The 19,655-nt window shown below is 33.2% G+C and overlaps 1 protein-coding gene across 2 annotated transcripts in view; it reads left to right on the forward strand.

Annotated features, from left to right (window-relative positions):
* The window catches only part of SCAMP1 (secretory carrier membrane protein 1), an 83,534-nt gene that overhangs the window by 43,757 nt on the left and 20,122 nt on the right, over positions 1 to 19,655 (forward strand). For both annotated transcript variants that reach the window (XM_006913170.3, XM_025047886.1), the window contains one exon: positions 1,293 to 1,452. In XM_006913170.3, the coding sequence (XP_006913232.1) occupies positions 1,293 to 1,452 (160 nt within the window). The remainder of the gene's footprint in view (positions 1 to 1,292; positions 1,453 to 19,655) is intronic.

The raw sequence follows: 19,655 nt of genomic DNA on the forward strand, positions 1-19,655 counted from the left end.
AGTAGTATTATATCACGATAACCTAGGTGTTTTCCTCTGTAGCTTTTTCCCATATTCTAAAGATTGTGTATTTATCTAGTTGTTAATGAGAGCAAAGTAGATGAGGCATCCTAGAATGTGTGTTTTTGACCTGTTTCATTATTTTATTTGATTAATAATTTAAAGAGATTTTTAAAGTTTATTTTAATATATGTTGAGGTTTTTTAAAATTCAGATTCACTAGGTTTTCCATTTGTTTTTTTGTTTTTAGGCAAAGCACAGAAACAATTTTTATTAGTGTTTTTCACTCAACGTTATATTTTAAGCATTTTTATATTTCTACATTTATTTTTAATTGAAGTAGTAGTTGGTATATTTTTATTGTATTGATAATTTACATTGAAAATTATTTTAGTTTTTGAAAGAATTTATTTCCTATAATAAATTTGGCCTGTGAATAAATTTTCGAAAGCCCTTTTAAAAGTAATTATAATGGATAAATGTGGTTCTTTAGGATCATAATGTAGTTAGATGTTACTCAGACTTTCATTTTTGGTCTGTTAGGGAAAGTAATTATTAATAACATATGAAGAGTTTGCCAAGATCTGTTTGTGTTAACTAAAGAAAGGTCTGCCACAGGAGCTGAAATGCATCATAGTAGTGTACTTTTTTTTTTTTTTTAAATAAGTTTAATCTTCTATCAAAATCCCGGGACTTTAAAAAATTGGACAACTCAAGATGAATTAATAATCCTCGTAGATTGAGTATATAGTCATTGGAAATTTCTGCTGTACTAATATTTTAGTCTATTTTAATTAATTTTATTGCTTAAAAATGTTGTAATGAAACTGTACAGGGCACTTCTCTGGTTTTCTCTTCTGTGTGTAGTCTGCTCTGGGAGAAGTCTTCAGCCCCACTCTGTAAAAGTATGGTTCTGAGTGTAGGATCTTTTTCCTCCCAAGTCCTGGTTCTTCTTTTCCTGGCAGGCACTACTTCTCTTCTTGGGCCTTGGATCCAGAGACATATCACATGTTTCTTTCTCAGGGAAGACCTGAAGGTAGTGCTTCTCTGGTTGAGCTGTGTAATTACTCATTAGAAGAGGGCCAAAAGAATTTTTGCCAGTGTATGTATTAGGACTCCTTTTCCTGTTATTACTGTTTTCAAATCAACTGTGTAAGAAACAGGAATGTTTTGAAAAATGGGTAGAATACATTTGCTCTTATGAAGTAATTTTTCATTTATAATTTTTGTTGAATTAAGTCATAAATTGAATGTAAATGTTTCTTTTTCTATTTTGTTTTTTGATTCCACAGTCCACGCTGTAACACTGTTTCTAAATATCTTCGGATGCTTGGCTTGGTTTTGTGTTGATCCTACACGAGGGGTTGATTTTGGATTGAGTATCCTGTGGTTCTTGCTTTTTACTCCTTGTTCATTTGTCTGTTGGTACAGACCACTTTACGGAGCTTTCAGGTAAAATGTGTGTACATTAAAATATGCTCTTTAAACTCTGTAAATAATTTGTGGTACATCTTAAAGGGAAAATTGATGCATTTTCATTTTCAAACTTTTTTCTTGTATAACATACCTTCGCAAAAGGACATGTATAACACGCCTGTGTATTTATTAGGTTTTGTCAATCATAAAATCTCATTCATTTCTCCTACTTGAGAAAATGAATGAAAAATAAAAAGTCTTAAGTCTTAATATTTGTAAAAGATTTTATTCCATATGATACAATTGACTTTAAGGAAAATTTTATTCATTGCCCCTTTCAAAAAAAGTCATAAGTGATGATTATAACCTAAATCTTAAATGAACCTAGGTAAGGTAAATTTACATGTAATGTTTAAAATGAATTACTTTCACCTAGCAATTTGGCAGTTATTTTCTCTGTGTGTTCATTTTTGGTTTTTCAAAAGATGGCAATATTTAAACTATTTAGACAATAAGATTAAATATAATACCTTGCATGGTATATTTTAATCAGTGGTTAAGATTAACATTTTCTAAATGCATGTTCTATGGGATATTAATAGCTGTTGTGGAAAAAGGGGTTTATATGCTTAAGTTTAGGAATAGCTGGATAATAAAATTAAGCAAGTTTCTTCATTTTAGAATTTCTTAGACTCTTTAAGAGCCTAGTATGCTTTGCGATTTGACCATGAAACCATTATTTTTTTGTGTGCGCAGAATACCTTTTTGGACTATTGCTTTAAGAAATAAACATTGGGAAATGTTGATTTAGAAGATAGCCTTGTTTGAGTCCATGTCTTCAATCGTTTATCAACTCATTTTTATTTGAGTAAACTAATTTATGAATAATAAAACTTGTTCAGCTCTCATGAACGAGAGGCGGCATTACTAGGAAATAGTTTCTTTCATTAGCTGGAATGTGTATCACTCCCTTCTCCCCCCCACCCCCAAATGGGATTAGAAACCCAGATATGTAAACAGATGGAGAGAAAAAAAAAGGGGGGGGGGGAGAAGAGTAGCATATTTGGAGAGAAAAAGTATTCAACAGAAAGCTAAATTGGGTAGAAATAGAATGAAGGGTAGAAAATCGATGGGAGGAGAGAGAATGAGGAAAGAACCTTTGGATACACTGGAATATGGAAGATTGGTTGTCAAGGAATGGAATGAAGTTGCCCTGTAGATGTGGGTTGGGGAGGAATTAAAAGGACCAGAAGAGTAGCATATTTGGAGAGAAAAAGTATTCAACAGAAAGCTAAATTGGGTAGAAATAGAATGAAGGGTAGAAAATCGATGGGAGGAGAGAGAATGAGGAAAGAACCTTTGGATACACTGGAATATGGAAGATTGGTTGTCAAGGAATGGAATGAAGTTGCCCTGTAGATGTGGGTTGGGGAGGAATTAAAAGGACCTATTTACCCCTTGCATGATCCAGGGAGAGAGTTACAGCTGTTCTTTCTCTTGTTATCTAAGCCTGGCTCACAAGGTTTTTAAATTTTTAATCTTTTGGCATCTGGCCTCAGCTTGCCTACTTTCATCACATTACCAGTATATCTGGAATGATGGTGGTGGATATGGGGATGTCTGTGAGAGTTTAAAAGTGACCTGCGACAAGAGACTTTGGATTTTAAACCTTCTATGACTAATGTAGCCAAAACAAATTATTAAAAGCCAGCTTTTTGCCTTTTATTACTTTAAGTCACTCCTTTTATTCCCTTTCTTTGCGATTAAAATAAAAATGATTTGTGGAGCATTTTTACTTTTGGCATTATTAATCTGTGGGCTAAGTTCTTAGCTTCATCTCAGCCTTTTAGAGTATATCATAAATATGTTAATTATCTGGGTTTCACTGTTTAGAGCAGAATCGAGAGGAAAAATTATGGGGAAAATTGAAATTAAAATATTTGAAATCATTGATGTACCTTCTCAGTGTGCAACTTCGGAATTTTCTTCATCCAGATTGCTATGTGTTTGAGTCTGTTAACTCTCTTTGAAAGTAAAGTTTGTTAGCCATTTATTGACACATTTTGCTCTTAAATATGAAACACTCAAACCAGATACGTTGGATATGATTATATTAAGTATAGAGTTTTAAATAGACTTATTCATTTAAGTGCTTTATATGAGATCAATTTTGACAGATTACTGCCTTTGAGAAAGGGCAGAGTCAGGATATGCAAGTGTTTTATATTCTGTTTTAAGACTGATGACGAAATGAAACACAAGCATCTGCACATAGCTTTGTAAGTCAGTAGAAAATGGATAATTAAAACTTTTTAGGCTAGGTTCACATATTTTTGAAAAGAAATTGTTATTGAAAACATTTAATTTCTATTAATCAGACCCTTGAATGAAGCTAAAGTGCTTTTTAAAAGTTTTTCAAGTTTTGTTTTTCTCTGGCTAATGATGTATTTGCCTCTTCTGACATAAAATTATGTGAACAGCTACTGCAAATATTATTTCCAGGTTTCCCTATAAGTGAGGAAGAGAATAGTTAACAATAAGAACAACATGGCAGGGATTGCTTTTAGAATAAAGCAGTCATTGCAAACATATAAGCTAGAGGGGACATTAGATTTGAGAATGTGATCAGTTTTTTTTTTAGTTTCCCAGAGAATTTTTTCCTTGTAGATGGGTAATAATTCCAAGTTTCTAGAGTAGCTGTTAGCTTCCTGCTAAAAATAACTAAAGGGCATATCAGGAAGTCTTTATTCTAGAATGATCCATTCTTTGTTGTCCCTTAGTTAGAGTTGCATTTTTAATTGACATATGTAGTTTATCTGGTTTTTTTTTACTCATAGTCTAAAAGTCAATACATTTAGTATCTTAAAAAATTCCTTTTTAAAGGTTAACAATTAACCTTGTTATCAAGAACTTGTAATTTGCTTAAAAGTCAATACATTTAGTATCTTAAAAAATTCCTTTTTAAAGGTTAACAATTAACCTTGTTATCAAGAACTTGTAATTTGCTTAGTAAATAAAATGATGGCCAAGTAAGCCATTTTTTACATTAACTCTAACCTGAGAAGAAAAATATAATTGTTTTAACTGAATTATAAAATACATTTAGATTGAGTTAAAGAATTTGATAATAGCCTTAAAACTCATTGAAAAATTTAAATCTACATTTAACTGATTATATTCAATAATTGTATATAAGTCATACTGATAATTACATATAATGATTTTTAAATGTGGTAAAGGTAGACTCTATTTAGGCATAATCATTTTTAAATTAGTTATTATATGCATGAGAAGTTGGTTTTCTATTGTCATCTGAGTTTCTGTTTTATTTCATTTGCAAGTTCATTATTGAATTCACTTGATTCTTTTAGAGAGAGATTATTATTAGAAAAATTATGATTGCAAAGCAGTTGAAAATATGAAGTACCCTAATGCTAAATTAATTGAACTCATTGAACACTTGGTAGTATACTAGGCTGGAGATAAAATGAAAACATGGGATTTGCCCTCTAGAAATGTGTAATATAAATTATTTAAATGTAGGCATTTCTGAAACTTTGGCTAGTAGAATTCTTATATAACAATTGGATGATATTCAAACACTTGAAAAATGTTTGAATTCCAAAGGAATTTAATGTTGATATCGTACTTAGTAATATGTCTCTAAATATAAGATCAGTTATTTTCAAGTTAGTCTCATCTTTGATTTACCTTTTTGAAGATTTAAGCTTTTAATATTTTTTCTCCAAAATCAGAGGAAAAAAACAGCTTTTACTGGGACCATCAGAACATCAGAATGTTCATGGAAAAGATGGTTTTCAAACTGTATAAGATACTGTTATATATGAATATGATGTCTTCTTTAGTTTTCAACCAAGAGCGCTCTTTACTGATATATTTAAAGGATACTGCCCTCCATAAGGTAGTTCCATTGCCTGAATCTGAAGGAGAATTATGTAGAGAAGTTTCAAGTGTATATGCTTTTAAAAGTTTATTAGATATCAGAATTAAGCTTGGAGTTATCACTTTGTTATTTACATGTTTTTAAAAATGGTAACTGTGTTCTTAATTTTATGCTTCCACAAATCATTAAGCATTATGTAAATACTCTAAAATGTTAGGTAATTATTAGTAAGGAAATGTGTTGTTGAATAAATATAACTATTAAAAACATACTGAGAAAGGGTTAGAATTCTGGCATCCCCACTTAAGAGTTGTATGCTCCTAAGAAAATGCAGTAAAACCTCTCAATGCCTCAGTTTGTTGAGTGTAAACGAGGGATAATATTTGCAGAGTTGGTAAGAGGATTAGAGATAATATATGCAAAATATTTGGCTTTATAGGTAGCCAACAGATGGCAGCTGGAATTAATGTTCTACTTTTTTGGTTAGGTTTTATTATTTACTTTGGATGATCTATAAAACTGTTATTTGTTATATTATTTTTTGCTGCTTTTAGTTCACTGTCCTTGGTGCCCCAATCTGAACTAGAGGAAATTATAATTTATACTAAAGCATATGTAGGTCCTACGTATTGCCAGGTACAAATAAACTTTAAAAATCTAGTCTTCTAATAGGATTTTTTGGGGAATCTATGTTTAATTACTGCTATATATAGATTTATGTCTACTGTCTTTCTGTCTATATTTACTACTTACTATATAAAATATATCTGTTATATACTTTTTCTCTTTGCCTTCTTTAGATTAATAATTATATTTTTTATATATTTTACTGTTTTCTCTTTATTTTAGTATAAGTCTGCTTGGCAATGAATTCTCTCAGATTTTATTTTACTGAAAACATTTTCATTTCACCTTCATTTCTTTTCAACTTTATTGAGGAATAACTGACAAATAATATTGTAATATATTTAAAGTATACAACATGATGACTTGATACATGTATACATTGTGAGAAGATTCCCACAATCAGATTAATTAACACATGCATCACCTCACATATTTACCTTTGTTATTAAGAATGCAAGATCTACTCTCTTAGCAAATTTCAGTTATGCTATATGATATTATCAACTATAGCCACTATGCTCTATATTAGATTCTTAGAAATTATATCTTATAACTGAAAGTTTGTATCCTCTTGCCAGCTTCTCTCCATTTCCCCCAACTCCCACCCAGTCCCTTGGTTTGAGGAAGCTCTCTTATATTTTCAATTTGTTGCGAGTTTTTATTGTGAATGATGTTGGACTTCTTCAGATGCTTTTTCTGTATTTATTGAGATAATTATGTGGTTTTGCCCCTTTATTAATAAAGTAAGTTATATTGATTGATTTTCAGATATTGAATCAACTGTTGATGTAAGAAATGTCCAACCCTGTAGAGAATTTTTGTAAGTTTATTTGAGCCAAACTGACGACATTTGCAAGGGAGCAAGATCTCAAATGCAGCTTATTTTATACATTAGAATCAAAGGAGAAGAGGTTAAAAGGTGCTTGAAATCCATTGGTGATAGATTAAGGAGGGCGAGAGAAAGCATTGCAGGGAAATCTCTAGGATTGGATAAAAGGCAAAATGTAGAAACACATACTTTTTATACGTTGGTGGGTACAAGATAGTTAATAATTAACATTGATAGCACCTTAGGATATTCAGGGAACAAGATAACAATTCTGTGGTCTCATGCTCTGGTGGTCTTGTGCTCTGGTGCCAGCAGTTTTGCCTTCAAGAAATAGGAAAATTACTCTGACATTTCCAAGGTATGTTATCGTAGACGCATGAGAAAAATGGACAGATTGACCTTTGTGAAGGAAGCTATAGGCCTGGAATGTGCCTACCTACCATGACCTGCCTAATTAGAAATTATGATCAGACCATCCTATGTGGTTACTTTCAGCCACTGAGCTTGCCAGGTCTGCCAGGTTGCCCCCCTGAACTTGTCAGTTTTATTGCATAGCTCCCTGTTCATTCACACAGCCTTGCATTTGTGAGATGAATCCCATTTGGTCACGTAAGTCTCCTCTAAGAGCTGCAGTGAAGGTGCTGATTTTCATGGCATATTACACTGGCTAAAATGTCTTGCCAAGAGAGTTGTGGGGAAGGGAGCAGTTCCAGGTGAGAATGCTAACAGACTCATGTCGTTCTGATCCAAAGTTCAGTAGTTTTCATGAATAAATGTTTCACAGTTTATTTATGCATTTGGTCAGAGCATTGAAATGGTTTATTTTGAATTTTGTCCAGCTATCGAGCGCGCGCACGCGTGTGTGTGTGTGTGTGTGTGTGTGTGTGTGTGTGTGGAGAGTGTTTGTTGACTTCACTCTCATGCTGGAAGTAAATTTCGATTTCTTGATTTTTAAGTTACAGGTGTTTTCCACTGATTTCTTGCTAGGCTTGATGAAGTTTCAACCTTTCTATAGCATGTGTGGTCCTCCTTTTACCTCAACACATAAACCCTTTGTCCCTCCAGTCTTTCCATTACATGTAACAATTTTAGGTTAATAACCAGTGTTCCTTGTTACTACTCTGTAAATAGTATTTATATCTGGACTTTTTAGCATACTGTTTACATTTTGTTTTTTATACAACTACAGTTACTACAGTAAATAGTTGCTGTGTTTTGGTCTCTTCATTTTACAAACACACATAAACACACACTCTCCTGATTCTTTCTATATTCTCTGTCATAATTGAAAAACTATCGTTAAATATGTTAGGCGATCTGGTTTGTGTTTTTTTTTCCATTGAGCCATCTCTATTAGAGTCCTCAGTCATCCCTCATTGAACTGTTTGGTTTCTATGTTATTGTGACATTTTCTTCCTCTTCTGTGTTAAATTCCTATACCAGAATCTCATTTCTTCTTCCTTTTTTGTTTTGTTTTATTTACTCTATCCTTTTTGGTATAGCACATTTTCTAGTAGATTGCTGAGAAACCAATGTAAAAGAGGTTTCTCTTTTTCTAGAGTCTTAGCACATCTGGAAATGCTTATTTTTTACCACACATTTAACTTACAGGTCGGAAATTATAGTCCTCAATATTTTGAAAGCATCATTCTCTTGGCTTTTAGCTTCAAGTATTAATGTTGAGAAATCTGATGCCATTCTGATTCTTAATCTTTAATGGGGTCATTTTTTTCCTTTTCTGGGAACATTTTAAGACTGTCTATCCTTGGTGTTTGAAAATTAATGAAAATGGGTCCTGGTGAAGGTAAAGTTTTCATTTATTACAAGCTGATTACTCTGAACATTTTTAATCTGGAGACTTAGGTCCTTAAATTCTAGGAAAATATATTGTATTGTTTCTGTGATTACTTCTTCCTTTCTGTTCTCTTTGTGTTTTTAGTAAAACTCTTTATTAGATATTGGAACAGTTGAGAAAATCTAATATTTTTCTCATATTTTCTATCCTTTTGTTTTATTCTGCTTTCTAGGAAATTTCCAGAACTTATTTTCCAAGAATCAGGATGACATTAGTCTTTTGAAGAGCAACACTGAAAGCTAGAAGACAATCAAGTAGTGCTTCAATTGAAAGGAAATATACCTTCTAATTTAGAATTCTGTAGTCAAGCTATCAAATAGTCATAGTAGAGACATTATAGACAACAGAATTTCAAAAAATATGCCTTTTCTGTATTTCTCAGGACTCTACTAGAATAGATGATGAGTTCTGCTGAAATGAGGGAGTAAACCAAGAATAAGGAAAACATGGGATCCAGAAAACAGGAACTCGATAACACAAGAGAGAGGTCCAGCTTATTCCCAGGATAATATTGAAGTGAGAGCTCAAGATAAGTAGGTAGCCACCCCCAGAGCTCTATCAGTTTAAATGTGAGCAAGTTAGAGGATTTTAAGAGAAACAGCTTCACAGGAAGATAAAATTGTTAATATTCTTAATTAGTTTGAATATGTTAAGAACAGATTTATACCAGTTAAGGAGAGGTTAGTGATCAGTTACTGATGAGCACATGTAAAGAATAACAATAAAAGACAGTTGCTAACTCCAAGGAAATCTAAAATGGCTGTGCAGGATGGGAAACCTAACTATAGTGTACTTCATATGTCTCAGCTGTTAGTAACATTTACATAGTCACTTACATAATAAGTGAGCAGTACTACTAATCTAACCAAAATTATAACTCATTTGGAAGATGGGGGATATAAAGTATCCATGTGCAAGGTGGGGGTGGAAGTGGAGAAGAATTTAAAGGAAACTAAATCCTTATTTCTAGAATAGTAAATCACTAATGTTCAAATGAAGAATCAAGAATTAGCAGTATAAGCATGCTACTCAAGGTTATGGAGAAAAGTACCCAAATACGTAATCAGTTAAGAGTTAAAAATAGTTATGTCTGGGGAATGATGGTGGTGGAAGAGTTGGAGTGTTGGAAAATGACTTTTTCAAAACAACTATGTAGAACTACTTGACTCTTTAAATTATTACACATATAACTATATAAAAAGTAAAACTTAAAATATATATTATGAAGCAAATAGGAGGTTCTTTGAGTGCAAGCAGGACTTCTGACCAGCCTTCATAAGATAGGATGATGTGGCAGGACCATTCCATTGGTGAGCTCTTTGTGTCAGTAGGTTTTTTTCTCCTGGGATGGTTTATTTCCCTCAGAAACAAATGTTTCAGAGTAATGTCTTTTACTCTCCCACATGGGATTAATCTGGCTGCTGGTGTTCTCAAGAGTTGAGTGAAGACAGGAGACTGAGCATCATCTTATCATTTAGACAACGAATGTTCACTTAATTTCCTATTTTCAGTATGATTATGCTTGTCTAGTTCTAGCATCCTGGTTTTGGAATTCCTTTGTTCAGTTTCTCCAGAAAGTATGTGTCCAGTTTTCTGCCTAGCTTATAAAATGACATTTTCTCTATAGGAATGGGGAGCAAGGATTTGGGGGTAAAATTACTTATATAGACTTTCAACCAGTCTGTTTTCATCCCGGCCTGCATGTTACTTTGCAGAAGTAGCTGTGTTTCTTTATAATTTTTGACCTTTTCTAAAGTTTAGTCAGTTTGAAACAATTTGCTTAATTTTCTTTGTGATTTCAATTTTCTTTGTTGAATCACTTACTACTTGCTCATCTCCTTTTTAGCTTACAAAATTTTGTTACCATCATCTCTCTGTTTTTGTTCCTGTAGTTTCATATGTAAAAAAAAGATTGTCATTTTAGTGGTATTTTGGGAGGTAGTAGAGGTAAACTTCTATGTTAAACCCATTAGGTTGAACTGGACAGCCAGGTATATTTTATTTATTTTTACTTTTTGTTAATAAATTTTACTTTTTATAGCAGTTTTAGGTTCACAACAAAATTGAGAAGGTATAAAGATTTCCTATATGCCCCTTGCCCCTACACATGTATTGCTTCCTCTTTTATAAGCATCCCCACTAGAGTGGTAACTTTTGTTCCAATTAATGAAACTACATTGACACCTTATTATCACCCAAAGACCATATTTTATATTAGGGTTCACTCTTGTTTTACATTTTAGAGGTTTGGACAAATATAATGACATGTATCCACTACCATTATAATTTCATAGAGTGGTTTCACTGCCTTAAAAATCATCTGTGCTCTGCCTGTTCATCCTTCTCTCGCCCTAACCTCTGGCAACTACTGATCTTTTTATAGTCTCCATAGTTTAGCCTTTTCCACAATTTCATATAGTTGGAATCATACATTAAATAGCCTTTTCAAATTGCCTTTTTTCACTTAGTAATGTATATTTGTTTCCTCTGTGCCATTTCATGGCTTGATAACTCATTTCTTTTTAGTATTACATAATCCATTGGCTGGATGTAACAGTTTATTCATTCATTCAGCTACTGAGAACATCTTGGTTGCTTCTGTGTTTTTGGCAATTATGAATAAAGCTGCTATCAGCATCTGTGTGCAGGTTTTTGCATGGACATAAGTTTTTAGCTTTTTTGAGTAAAGAAATCTATCAAGCTGGGAAGAACTGACATCTTGACAATATTGACTCCTATCCATAAACATGAAATATCACTCCATTTATTTCCTTGAGTTATTTCATTAGTTTTGTTATGTGCTACTGAATCAGTCCTGGTGGCCCTGTGAATGAGTGATGTTCACAGTGTCTTGTCCCCAGCAGCCCTGCTCAGCTCCTGTAGACTCATGCCCATGTCTTCTTTTATGAAGTCGATTCATCACATATTTGATCTTCCTCTTTTCTTGCAGTCTTGTTTCCCGGTAATACTGTCTTTTCCAAAGAACCCTGCCTTCTCATAATATGCCTGAAGTAGAAGAGTTTTGTTGATTGCTTCATGTTGATCTTGTACATATTTTGTTAAGATATGCCTAAGTGTTTCATTTTTGGGGTGGTATTGTGCTTTTAATTTCAAATTCCACTTGTTCATTGCTGCTGTATAGCAAAGCAATTGATTTTTTTTTAAACATTAACTTTGTACCTTGCAACTTTGTTATATTCGCTTGCTAGTTCCAGGAGGTTTTGTTTTTTTGTTTTGATTTTGTTTTTTGGCCAAGTCTTTTGGATTTTCTACATAGACAATCATGTCATCTGTGAACAAAGACAGTTTTATTACTGCTTTTCCTATCTTTATACTTTTTATTTCCTTTTCTTGTCTTACTGCATTAGCTTTGACTTATAGTACGATGTTGAAAAGCTGTGGTGTAAGGGATTGTACTTGCCTTGTTCCTGATCTTAGAGGGAAAGCTTCTAGTTTCTCACCCTTAAATACGATGCTAGTTATAGAATTTTGTAAATATTCATTATCAACTTGAGGAAGTTTTCCTTCTATTCTTAGTTTACTGAGAGTTTATATCATGAATGGGCTATGGATTTTGTCAAATGCTTTTTCTGCATCTGTTAATTCCTAGAGATTACAATACACATTTACAACTAATCCACATCCACTTCTAAATAACATGATACCACATCTTGGGTAGCATGAGTACCTTCTAATGTAAAATAAGCCTAATTCCTCCCTCTTTTCATTTTCATCATTGTTGCCATTTACTTCACATATATGTAAGCTTATACACACATACACATATACACACACATAAGCATATATAATCAAATACAGTGTTGATAATTTGAACAGACTTAGATTTAGAATAAAAAATAGTTTGTTTTACTTTTGTTTATTCCTTCTTTGATTCTCTTCCTTTCTTTACGTAGATCCAAGTTTATGACCTGTATTTTCCTTTTCTCTAAAGAACTTCTTTTAACATTTCTTGCAAGGCAGATCTACTGGCAACACATTCTTCTCAATTTTTGTTTGAGAAAGTCTTTTTTTTCTCCTTCACTATTGAAGAATAATTGTGCTGGGTTCAGAATTCTAGGTTGGTGGTGTTCCCCTCAGCAATAAATATTCTATTCTCTCTGCTTGCATGATTTCTGAAGAAGTGTCAGATGTAATTTTTATCTTTGCTCCTCTATAGTTAAAGGTTCCCCCCACCACTGCCGTTCTGTCTTCTTTCTGGATTTTTTCTTTTATCTTTGATTTTCTGTGGTTCGAATATGATTTGCCTAGGTATAGTCCTGTTTGGTGTTTTCTCACCTTCCTGGATCTGTTTTTTGGTATCTGACATTAATTTGGGGGGAGAATCTTGTCATTATTGTTTCTAACATTTCTTCTGTTCCTTTCTCTCATTCTTCTTCTGCTAGTCTTGCTATGCAAATATTACACCTTTTGTATTTGTCCTACAGTCCTTGGATATTTTTTTCCAGTTTTTTTCTCTTTGCTTTTAAGTTTTGAAGGTTGCTGTTGAGATATCCTCAAGCTCAAGAGTCTTTCGTCACCATGTCCAATCTACTAACAAGCCCATCAAAGACAATCTTCATTTACAGTGTTTTTGATCTCTAGCATTGGTTTGGTTCTTTCTTAGAATTTCCATACCTCCGCTTATATTACTGATCTGTTTTTGCATGCTATTTATATAGCCCTTAGCATATTAATCAGTCATAGTTGTAAATCAGTCATAGTTGTAAATCTAGTTTGATAGTCCCAACATTCCAGCTATATTTGACTCTGGTTCTTATGCTTGCTCTGTCTCTTCACACTGTTTTGTTTTGTTTTGCATTTTAGTATGCCTTGTAGTTTTTACTTGTGCCTGTGACTTTGAACTGTGAAATTCAGTGCTTCTCAGTCCCTACTCTTCCTTAGATAGGGCAGGAGAGCTAGAGTGAGAGTTTGGTATTTCCCTTTCCCCATGTAGCTGTTAACCTAAGAATAGAAGGCCAGAGTGAGACAACAAGCATTTGAGATGAAAAAAGAATAGATTCGGGAAGCACTGATTCAGGCGGAAATCCAATTAGTGTTCTGATTAGTAGACAAAAGCAAGGGGTACTTATGAGAAAGGGAAGAGGAACAATTACATCAATTGAAGGAAGGCATTTCTATTGGTGCAGGTAGGCTAACACAGTGACACTAATTCTAAACAATGTTTACAATTTTCAGTCTGGTAGTCATAATATCTTTTCTTGTTGTCTTTGCAAATAGTTCTTTGGGACACAGTGTTGTTTTGGGCCTAGTCCATAGGTTAGTTTGTCCTGTTGTAACATTTCAAAGGTTTGATGCATATATGTGCAAGGAGGTTTCTCTGGGATGGCAGCTCTAACTTCATTTTAAAGTGACTCCGTTTATATTATTTTTTTACATCTAACCCCAGCATACTAGGCTTTTGCTAATTAGTTTCTCCTGATGGCAGACCTTGTTAAGAATAGAGTGGTCTTCATTTCCAAGTAGTTCTTTTTTCCCTCTTCCTGCTGGAAGCATGAGAGAATTTCTCTCCAGTATTCACTGTAAGAACCAGGTGGAGCTGTTGGTGGTAAAACTCTCAAATGTGTGGGGCTTCCCCTCTGCGTAGGTCTCCTTGGCGTTTTTAACTCAGAGTTGTCCACTCTGAGCCTCTAGCAATTCGTCAATTATAGTTCAGATTTTTCTACTGTGGCACTGGTTTCTAGGGAGGTTTCTGCTCATGAGTTTTTGTTCTGGTAAGTTTTAATTATGTATTCACCTGTCTGTCTCTCCAGTTTTGGTGGGAGGGTAGGGGCCAGGTTAAAGAGAGGATATTTTTGTTGTTCTCGTTCTACCTCTTTCTCAGGCAGGCTGTGTCTCTGGGATGGGGTGGTCCAGCCTTCTTGGTGATCCTGCCCCTCCCTCTCTGTAAAGTTTCTGTAGTACTCTGGGCCAAGACATATTCTTGACCCTCCTCTACTGTTAGAAGGTTTTTTTCTGCACCCTTTCCCCAGCACTGGCTCTTTACCTGTCCCTGAGGAAGATGGTGTTTGCCTATCCTCCCTTCCCATCTACTTCAGGCTTTTGCTTTGAGGGAAGTTCGGAAAATTCACAGGTACTGCTGCTTCCTTCCTTCAGTTTTGTACCTAGAGTGAGGCCTGCCTCCAGGCTTTCTTCTGAGCACATGGTGAGGTTTTTGGAGCAGAGCCTGTGAGTGAGTGTGAATTCCCCTTGTGCTTTTGGCTCTTAAGAGTTCTGTACTCACACTCTAACCAGCTTTCAGCCTTCACTAATAAGCTTTTGCTGAATTCTTCTTTCCTGCTTGTATGTCATTCAGTGTCTGTTCCAGGTAAACAAGTGATGGTCTATTGTCTGTCCTTGAGTTTTTGGGTTGGTTGGTTGCCATTTGATAGGTTGAAGTACAGTTATGATTTTGCTGTTTTGTTCTTAGGGTTGAGAGTAGTGTGCTCTTTCCAGTTTTCTGTATCCTAAGCAAAAGCCTTTCCCCAACTACCTTTTTGTTTTAATTTGAGAGAGAGAGGAAAGTTCCTTAGACATGAGACTTATTCCTTTGGTCTTTCTCTTTTTTTATGTAAAGAAGTTATAAGGCTCCTCAGTTTTTCTTTTCACCATTTATAAATGTTTTTTCTTGCATTTCATTGTTACTTTTAATAAGCTGTTATTTTTAAGGCAGACTTTTTTTTTTGAAGATATCCTGTTGTGCTATTTGGCACAATTTGCACTTCAGAATAAATCAGTACTGTCTTAAAGACTAGCTGAGATGTAGAGGAGACATTGGCTTTGGGGTTTAAAAATTTCTAGCACTTAACAATATTTGAGGTTTGCAGTAAATACAGAAAAAATATAAGGTACATGAGAAATATTTTAAAAATATTTTTTGATGAGTGAGTTCTAGATTCTTTGTGTATTCCCTTGGCTTGTTATTTTGCACACACCTGACGTTAAAAGGAGATACAAATAAACTGAGTAGCCTTGTCCCTAGAACAGCAAAAGTAGGTATGTAAGAAACATTTATATATGGTGTAGCTATGAGTATTTTGGGTGTAGAACAGAGCAGAATGATACACATTTATGGAAATACAAGTAAATATAAGTAATGTAGAGATTATAAATATTTAGGATAAATATATTTTCAGTATGCGTATGTATATACACTATTGATGGAAATAATTATAAATGTCTTATGATTATTTCTCTTATCATTAGCATTCTCTTTAGCTATTAACCAAATAAAAACAAGTTCTGAGTTTAGCTTTTGAACAGCAAACAAGAAGAAACTGTATATTGCACGTGGTAAGATGATGATGCAAGGAAAGAGTTCTCTATTTTTTTCTGCAAGTCACAATCTAAGGTGGAAGCAAAGTGATTTAAACTAATATAATTTAGAGGATCATAACCTTTTAGTAAGAAATTCAAGATGAATTAGTATTGGTGATAAAGTCAAAGTTTTTAGTTTATTAAATAAAAGTTGTTTTGGGTAATACTCCATGAAATAATACTGTCTTTTCCTATGGCATTTTACTATAAGAAAGAAGTAGGACATACTTATTAACTTGACCTACAATATGAAGTTAAGATGGTTGATTTAGAATTTAAGTATATAGATGAAGATTTAAAATCTCCCCTTATATAAGAAACATTATATTGAGCATTCAGGATTAATTTAATTTAGATAGTGGTAATTCTTGGACAAGATAGAATTGAAATAATATCCTAGAGATAGTTTTATCACATGGTTAAAACATTAGCTTTACAGATACACAGATAAGTCTCAACATTTTTGTTACCAACTCTGTATATTTAGATCACTTAACTTCTCTGAATCTGTTTATTCATCAGTAAAATGGAGTTAATATTAGTGCCTACCTCATGAGAGTATTGTAAGCATTAAATGGATAATGCATGTGTTTGTCATGGTCCCTGGCACATATGTTTAACAAATGTTAGCTATTATTATAAAACATAGAGTCAGTTAAGTATAGAGGACCCAGAGCTTGAACCTAGGTTGTGGTATATTTTTTGAATTGTCCAAGTTTAAAATTACATTGCATGCAAACTTATGCTCTTCTGCTTTTGGCAAAACATAGATGGGAATGAGTAGAAGACAAGTCTAGGGTCTCTTCCATCCCAGTCCTATGTTTTTTCATTTACACTAGTCTAGTGAGTGGTTCTTAATAGTTTTTATATTATAATTTGAATCTAAAACTTTCGAGTCCTCTTCCAAAGAAAAATACACATGTGCAAAATTTTATGCACATAGGTGGATTCATGGTGCTGCCTTTTAAAGCCTATCTATGGAGCCCATGTTCTTGGAGAAAGAATTTATTTCAGCACAAAATTTATTAGAAGGAAAATGGGATAGGTTTAAATAATCTTGCATCCTGAATTAACTAAGTCAAGGAAAACAGCCATACTTCATAGATCCCTTTTTATTCTAATGCCTTTACATCATCAAGAATTTTATGTATCACTTGGTTCTAGCAGTAGTAATGAAGTTACCAGCCATGTCCCAGAAATTTTCAAGATCTTATCAAAAGCCAGATATCATCTCTGTAGGCAGAGTATTAATTCTGTGAGCAAAATAGTTACCAACAAGTAACATTTATTGTTTGCTTACTGTGTGCCTGCACATCTCCTGCTGAGCACTTTATATGTATTATTTCATTCATATAAAAGCAGATTCCACTGTTGTTCCCATTTCGCAAATAGGAAATCTCAGATTTAGGCTTAGATTTTGCTTGAAGTTATACAACTTTATGTGGGAGAATCTAGATTCAAACCCAAGTCTGTCTCTAAAGCTACATGCTCTGAACTACTACACTGAGTTACCAAAGGTAAAATGTTTATTAGTATTTTAGTGAAGTCGTGCTTCCTTATGTCTTGTTAAAAGTAAAGTTTCTGTTAGCTCTTTTGAAATAACGAAAGACCTTCTTTTCTTTGCTTCCCTAAACTGTAATTGTAGTAATATCTCTGATAGTGATATGTTATGTGAAAATAAACTTTATAAGATTATACAAGTTTATTTTCTGAGATTTATTATGATAGTTTGGTGGATTTTTTTTTTTTAATTAAAGATCTACTGTAACTTAGCAGTATATTATTTGAAGACATAAAACCAAAAACAACTGGCTTATTTGAGATCCTGTTTTCCAGTTAGGCTTTGATCTGGAAGAGCTAAGATGTTATTCATTCATTCATTCAGGGAAAACAGATTACTTAGGTAGAGTTTTTATGAATAAATATTCAATTTCATAAATACTTCATTTGAAATCGAGGTAGGTTACAATTTAAAAAGACATAGTTTAAATCAGTTGAAAGTGTTTTTCTAACAATATTGCTACTCTTCTTTGACTTAAAAATGGCTGTGTACAAGCCAGGTTATATAAACGATCTACTTCCTAATCTGTTCCTGTATGTAAGACTCACCATCTTTGGTTCTGGATGCCAGTAGAAATTCTTTTATATCTCCTGATGATGTTTTTTTTCTTCTGGACCTTTTTTGATTTTGTCTCAGCCTACAGCCTGGCACCTGGGAGTCTTCTGGCCCTTTCAGAGCTCCTCAGCTTTTCCTTGATCCCCCCTCAAACATCTTAAATGAACTTGATATTTATGCGATGATCGTATTGCTCGTTTGTTAATTTACACTTTACAGGGTTTTCCACTATTTGATATATGGGAACTTATTTATACTTAATATGCTTTTTAGCACTGTGACTAGCTCAGTTTTTTGCATATAAATTCTTAGTAAATTTTAGGATTTTGGCAGAGAATGCAACCCCATAGTGTAAAATTGTTTTCACAAGAGAGTTAGATTTTACTTTTAAAATCATTTTGATATAAATAACTCTGTTCACTGACTACTTCTATAGTTAAAAATGAGACAACCTTTTTAAAATTTGAATTTGACTGATTTTGCATTTGTACAGATTAGGTAATCCAGATAGTTAAGTAAATGCTGGTATATGGAGTTTATATCTCAGATAGATTTGAAGTGTTTTAAAACAATTATTTATATTAGCATGGTAAGTGTACAATGAAATGAATTTTACCATCTCCTTGTCCGGAAACAGAAAAGGTCTATTGAGAAAGATATTTAGCTTGCTTATAGAATAAAGTTTGACAAAGTGCGTTTCAAAGACTTTGAGGTTTCCATTTGATCAATTTATAATCTAACTGTACAATTATACATACTAACAATGCATATAGAAGAGAAAGGCAGTTCTTCCCTTTGTATTTGAAAGCAATATTTCAGAAATATTTTCTTTTAAGTAGGACTGCTTAATTTTAAAAAACATATTCTGTACCTTCTAATAGATTTCTCAGCTGGAAGTTGTTTTTAGGCAGTTTCGGTTTCTAGACTGTATCTGTGAGTTTGGAACTAAGTAGAAAGGTCCTTCGTAGGTAGTAGCTGTTGTGAAGCCTCTAGACATTATGTATGAAGTCCTTATTCAGAGTGTAACACATAAAGTTTTAATGATGTTGATATTCTATTTTCTCTGTACACAAATAATAAAGTAAAAACTTTAGCAAGTAAAAAGAATATTAAGTTTAGTCTTTCTTCTCTACCAAAGGGACGGGGAAATAGAAATGTAATTTTGAAGTATCTACTTCAAAACAATAAGAAAATTGAGTATTAAAAGTGATGTTCTTTTACCTAGTGAGCCTGGAGAGAGGAAGCAGATATGAGGTTTCTATTAATAAAAATAGCATTTTAGATTGTGGACTTTGTTGTCATTGATTATTTTTTATGATAATTTTTCTAAATTTGATGGTCGTTAAGTAATACCAATTTTGTTGTAATATGTTACTGATAGAATTACTATATAAGGTGATACCATTTGATCTAAATCTGACTGATTTAGCAAACATTATTTATGAACCATTAAAATCTGCTTTTTTGAGTTTTGGAGAAATGGCTGATTCTAGAGCTGGGACAGGGAAACTATGAGATGAATGTACAACAAGTGCTTAAGTAAACAAATTCTAAAAGGCTAAAGCTGAACAAATTTGAGCAACAAAATAATTAT

The sequence above is a fragment of the Pteropus alecto genome, unplaced genomic scaffold (assembly GCF_000325575.1).
Source record: "Pteropus alecto unplaced genomic scaffold, ASM32557v1 scaffold20, whole genome shotgun sequence".
Classification (NCBI taxonomy): Eukaryota; Metazoa; Chordata; class Mammalia; order Chiroptera; family Pteropodidae; genus Pteropus; species Pteropus alecto.